Source organism: Alexandromys fortis, unplaced genomic scaffold, assembly GCF_014885135.2.
Source record: "Alexandromys fortis isolate MF-2015 unplaced genomic scaffold, M_Fortis_MF-2015_v1.1 scaffold_141, whole genome shotgun sequence".
Taxonomy (NCBI): Eukaryota; Metazoa; Chordata; class Mammalia; order Rodentia; family Cricetidae; genus Alexandromys; species Alexandromys fortis.
This window is the reverse complement of record NW_026068060.1, coordinates 2834618-2841317: the sequence shown is the minus strand read 5'-3', so window position 1 is coordinate 2841317 and position 6700 is coordinate 2834618. Positions and strand designations below refer to the sequence as shown.

Sequence of the window (6700 nt, the reverse complement as noted above, 5' to 3'; positions counted from 1 at the left end):
TTTACTGTTTATTATGTTATTTTGTGCCAATTGTTGATGTAATATATATGAATATATATTCAGATTTTTATAATAGATACCCATGTGAGACATAATATGTGTCTCACGAATGACAGTACCAATCATTTTCTGTTAATATTTTAAGTAACTCTGACAGGGTTTGCTAGAAAGCTAGATATGGTCTGTGTCAGAAATAGAGCAATCAGAGAAGACACCTTGTCTTTTATTTTAGATATAAATGTTATACTTCCTAGATAGAAGCATATGAAAAAAAAACAGCTTTAGGGAACAAACAGTGAAAGTACCAGGTTAGTTTTTATTTAGAGTATCGACAAGACATCAGAGTGAGCTATTACATTGTTCTGAAGTTCAAAATCCTCTTACCTAACCCTCTCATTTATAACAGATAAAAAGTTCAGTGCCTCTACGGTGACCCTAATTTCTATCACAACTTGTAATTTCAACTGTGGTACTGTGGTGAAGATCTTCCTCAAGTTTGGTGTGACTCACAGAATTCATTGAAACTTGTTAAACTCACTGTTTCACTGTTACAATTCATGACAACTAAAACATTCAGTTTAAAATTAGCCCAGAGCAGAGGCATCTATGGCCAAACCTAAAAAGATCAAACTCCAAGCTCTCAGTTTCCATTCCAACAGTGTTTATGGATAATGCTCATGTTTCATGTAAAAGTATTCATGGAATATTTTTTTTTTTTTGATTTTTCGAGACAGGGTTTCTCTGCAGCTTTGGTGCCTGTCCCGGAACTAGCTCTTGTAGATCCGACTGGCCTCGAACTCCCAGAGATCTGCCTGCCTCTGCCTCCCGCGAGTGCTGGGATTAAAGGTGTGCGCCACCACCGCCCGGCTGTATTCATGGAATATTGCCAACCAGGAAAACTAACATGTACTTTTACATAAACACCAAATAGTTTCTATTGGACATGAACTTTGTAGACATGAATGATAGCCCTCTTCTCATGGTCTTCAACAACTGTAGGGGCTGAGCTAATAAATATAAAATGACACAAAGCACCTCATCCCCAATACATCATTATATCTTTTCTTGTTGGTCCAAAGCATTTGCTTAAGTAAAATGCTCTTTCAAGAAAGGATATTCTGGAGTGTTAGTAGTACCCCACAGGAGCCAGTAGCAAAAGCCACAGATTCCAACAATAAAAGTGAAATTTGAGGTCTGTGGTTTGGGTTAACAGTCTGGTAAGACCTCTATATGGAAGTTTGAAATACATAGAAAGTGTATTGGTTAGTTATTTTCTATGTTATCTGCATTGAACATAAATACTTCACTCCAAGGAAACAGTGATATATGTATGTGGGTACTTTTTATTTTTTATACTTGGATACCTTGCTTATTTGCTTATTTTTATAGCATTAACATATGTTAAAATATATTTTATGAGTGTACATACCTTATTCAGTTCATTTTTTTTGAAAAAGTATTCAGTTCATTTTGAAGCACCAATGTACTCTAAAGTTTTCTAATAAAAATAACCCATCAAAAAAAAACTATTTGCTTTGTCTTCTCATGTATTGTTTTCTTTTCTCAGCTTGAACAATGAGAAGATGATGAAACACAGAATCCAGAGTAGTCATATTTCACATTGTTAATTTTAAAATGCATTTTGTGGGAGTCTATCTTAGCTTGCTAAAAAAAATCATATTAACCGACCTGATAAATGGGCCTGGACAGTCTGCCAGGTGGCAAAACTCTAGCTCATTTGGCTGCTGAAATGGATACCTGGGTGTAGGAGGAAGCTGGGGACTCCCTTCCTGGGGCTAGGGAAGCTTGAGCCTACATGAGATGTAGTGTGATTGATCTCTGTAGAGGAGGGTGCCAACTGGAGTGTGTATAAATGGTTCCTTCTGGAGTCTCCTTAAAAGCTAATTTGATGGCAATGTCTGAAAAGAGCAGTTCAGACCTTTGTTCCCGAATGGTAAAGAAAACCTTGATTTCAGTCACTGCTGGAATAAAGAAGAGTATAAAAAAGGTTAAAAAACCAACAATAGCACACACACATGTAGTGATGGATTCATAGTTAAGAGGATGTTCCCCATCTACCAAATAAGGAGGTAATTGTAGGGAAAACTTTTTGTTACATTCTAGAAACCCATCTGCGTCGTGTTTCTTTTTATTATTATTGTATAAACTAATTACATTAGGGGAAAGGGATATTTAATTAAAAGTCTGTTTTGCAGAGTTGCAAATAATTGGTTGCCAAATTTTTTAAGTAAACAATATTTCTGAAACGTTGCTGGAAAAGTATTTGTACGGAGCATATTTTCAGGAAAATGTCTGTGCTCTTATTAAATCTAATAGATGTTTTATTGTATTTCTCTCTCAACACCGAGTTAATATGAAACAGGCCTATATATAAGACATGTCAACTGCTTTGAAACATTTTTCTCCTAAACAAAGAAAAAGACGATCTTATAAATCTTATAGAGTATATATAAGAAGGTATATTTGTTTACATATGGTAAATTTGGGTAAGACTATCTTGTCAGAAAAAATACCATGTTCCTTAGTCATAAGTTGCAAAGAGAAGGATATTTGAGTTAGGTGGGGTGACAGATAATGATGCACAGAGGAAACACATAGCTAATTTTGTAACAATAGATTTTTAAGGTTTATACTGATTTTCCTTTGGAGGAAATCTCCATCCTACTTGAGGGTGGAGTAACAAGGTTGTGGGTGGGATAATTGGTGCACAATATATGTTTGTGTGAATTGACCTTGGTAACATGAACAATGGACTTATAAAAAATATGAAATAATCTAATTGACGTGGTGTTCCCTGAGGAAGACTTTTCGACTCCTAACATTCATTAGTTGGCTACAACTAGCATGCCTACATTTGGTGTCCTTGTTCAGCTTGTGTTTAGGCTATACTTATATATTTAGGAATAATATATATATATATATACACACACACACACACATACATACACACATGTATGCAGCATCAATTAACAAAAAAAATAAAGAGTATATGAATTTGAAAGACCCAAAAGGGGGTAAAGGGAGGATTTGGAGGGAAGAAAAGAAAAGAAAGAAGGAAATTATTTGATTTTATTATCATTTCAAAAACTACCTAAAAATAAAAAGATAAGCTAAAATAAAAATTTATCCCATCAAATATATTAGTGGAATGCTATCAAATATTTCATATACGATAAGTAGGAAAATATTGATTCTCTTGATGTCTTAAATGCATTAAAATTACTTTGTTAGTCCTCTTTTTTTTTATCCAAGATACAAAAATTTAGAGAGGGATTTCCCTAAAATATTAGGGAAAGGAGAAAGCAAGGGAAGAGAGTAGATATGGAAGGATAGAAATTATATCGTGTGATAGAGCAATGGAAGAGTGATAATCCATAAGCGAACTCTAGCCACCTGTTGGAGAAGGTGACAGAAAACAAGAATATAAACCATGATTCCACTTGACTTTCCAACTGCTCTCCAGATTCTATCTTTCTTATGGAAATACTGGGAGGTTTTATTCAAATACTTAAGGGTGAACAGCCAATGGAAATGACATTTGTGTAGAAATGCTTCCCTCACCTCTATTAATTACAGCTAAAGACTAGATTAAAATGATTATTGCATTGATTATATTTATCTACAAAACAGTGTCTTCCATAAAGAAGTATTGCACAGAACTCAGGTCAAAAAATAATTGAAGACAACATTTCACTCAAATTCTCATGTAATAGAGGGCTGCTCCTATTAGTAACAGTGATTTATATTTCTCCCTCTTCAATATCATCCCTCAGGGAAGCTGGCAAACTGAAGCCTGTTCCATTAATACCAGCGGGGATATATATGTGTGAAGAGAACAAGCAAACATTTATTGTACCTGATGGCTCAATGAACTATCCACATGAGCTTTTAAAAGACTTGAAAATACTTGGCAGACATTATATTTGGAGGAGCTCTGCAAAAACCACTTTTCTAAAATCGTCTATTTCTAAGTCAGTTGAACTTTTTCAATCCAAACTGTTAAGTTAATCTGTAACTTGATAGCTCCATTTTTCCTTTGTTAACATGGGAATCTCCCAAAATGGTCTTTAAAGTTTTGAGATTAGGTTTATTGAAGGGCAATTTTAACAAGTTCTTTTTGTGTTTTATATGTTAATCCATAGCCAGTGTTATTAGCACTCAGAGTCAGGCACAAAGCATACCGATCATTGACTGCTGAACTCAGAACCAAACCCAACTCCCAAGCTAGAGTAGACTTTGGATTTAATTGTAAAATAATCTTTTAAAATAAATGGGCTGAATAACTATCTTATTTTTATGCAGTCAACATTTTGTATAAGATTTGTTTGCATTCATGTACTACATGCTGAGTTGACATTTAGTTTTGAAAAATCTAGGCTCAATTTAAATGAGTGATTCTTAGAAACTTTTGCTTTATTATCCCTTTACTATTTTAGTAGTTGTGTCTCCAACAGCATTTATAACATTGCTATATTATGGTACTACATCTATAATGAAAATAAAAAAAATATTTTATAATATTTACAATTAGTTAAAATAGCAGTTTGTGGTTTTGTTCTCATGATCTGACAGGCTCTTTGAATACACGATAGATTTTTTAGTTGAGAATTTTGTCTCCATTTCTGTTACCAAACAAATTAGGCAACATGCAAATGTACATAGAGAAAGGAGAGAAAAGAGGGTACACTAGTTGTTTTAAAATCTCTTTACTATCATGGTAATAATTTTCATCAAAGCAATTGTTGAGAAAAACTAAAAAGACCTTATGTGAAAGAAACATACAGGTGTTTCTACAGATGTAAGAATGAAGAGTGGGAAGAGACAGGACATTTTTCGACTTGATCTAAATCACAAAGAATTCAGTGACATATTTTAAGTAAGGGCTCTTTTCTGAGTGACAGGGTTCTGTGTATCAAATGTTAAAAGGGTTTCGGCACTTGAAAATTATTTATATCAATAAACTACAATAGTATTTAAAATAATGTATGATCTACTAAGATAAATTAGTGATTTGATATATTTTGAACCATAATTGAAAGATGTTTGTCTAGAGAGTGCACATTTCTTAATATCTGAAGTTATATATATTATACTAGTATATTGACTTGACAAAGTTGTACAAAATTCAGGACACTGAGGCAGGAAGCTCACTGAGAATTCATGGTCACCTTATTCTACATAGTAAGTTTTATGCCCTATTAGTTGAAATAGTAAATCACTGTTTAAAAGAAAAAAAAATAGACAAAAATAAAGGAATTCCAACGCTAGTCCCCTGACCTGCACCAAAGCACCTACATGTGACCAAGATAATTATACGTCAAATTTACATTTCATTATTCTGTGACCTGCTCTTGATTTGCTTCTGCTTTTTTCCCCTTTTGTATTAAAGGTCTCATTCGCTTGCAAGAGCTCATCAAAGCTCCATCAAGGTACAATCTAAGACTTAAAATCCGTCAGCTGCCAGCTGATACAAGGGATGCAAAGCCTTTGCTGAAAGAAATGAAAAGAGGCAAAGAGTTCCATGTAATCTTCGACTGCAGTCATGAAATGGCAGCGGGCATTTTAAAGCAGGTAAATTTTAAGTTACTTAAATTCTTAGTTTTATATAAAATTTTCTTTATGCTATGTTCTAAAGGTAAGACTTAGTGTTACATCATTAAGAAGTCAGAGAATGCATCTGAGTGTGATTTTTTTTTTATAGAAAAGCAATTTATTCCATTATAAGCACTTACACAGTTAGTCATGGAGAGTAGTAACAGGCCTGATGGTGAGACAGGTCAACCAAAATGGATATGGCTTCAAACTATAGTGGTCAAGGACTAACTTCTAAAAAAGCAACTCTTATCAAGGATTAATTTAATTTTAAAAACAAATACAAACTAGCAATTCACTTTTTCTCAACTTGACAGTTCACCAGTGGTCTGACTGTCGGTTAAAAACATACATCTCACAAACAGAAAATCTGACAATTACTTTTAGTTAATTTATTTTAGGGAAAATGTAAACTCAATATTGAAAATCTTTAAAACACTGCAATTTTGAGAGGAATTTCAATTGTCTGTTGATTATTGTGAGAGTTTACTAATTTACTCAAACCACCATATTGCACAATATTTTATAACATTAAAAGACAAAAGCAAAGATTTGAGTTCAAAACCATATTTTATGGATCAAAAAGTGCACAAAGTTTTGCATCTAGTCTCCAGCAGCAGCCCTCCCGCCCCCATTTACAGAGAGACTACTCTAGATTGCAGTTACAATTATATAATGTTCACATAATGGTAGCTTACTGAAAAAACAAAAGGATTTTGAAATTTTCTTTTATTAAGGCAAGACTTTATTGTGGAATGACTACTGAGAACATCATTTGGTTAAATGCTAATTTCTCTGCACTTTCCTTGCTAGTAGTATGTGCTGTTCAAGTCGCACAGTCTCTCCAAGATTAGACTGGGATAGCTCAGCTTCCTTTGGCTGTAAGGATGATGAAAAAGAACACATATGTAAAGCATGAGTTACTAGACACAGGCTGAATCTGTGCTTTAAGTCTTTAAGTGTAGGATAAAATACTTGTGGAGCACTGTTAAGATTCGCATATTTTATTGGATATTTTTCTAGCTTTCTATGCAGGTGATAAAGTATATGAGGGATTATGCTTGGCTTTGGTTTTTGTTTTGTTTCA

At 33.7% G+C, this 6700-nt stretch overlaps 1 protein-coding gene across 4 annotated transcripts in view; it reads left to right on the top strand.

Annotated features, from left to right (window-relative positions):
• Positions 1 to 6700, top strand: part of Grik2 (glutamate ionotropic receptor kainate type subunit 2) — a 600544-nt gene that overhangs the window by 241722 nt on the left and 352122 nt on the right. For all 4 annotated transcript variants that reach the window (XM_050120166.1, XM_050120163.1, XM_050120164.1 and 1 more), the window contains exon 5: positions 5411 to 5592. In XM_050120166.1, the coding sequence (XP_049976123.1) occupies positions 5411 to 5592 (182 nt within the window). The remainder of the gene's footprint in view (positions 1 to 5410; positions 5593 to 6700) is intronic.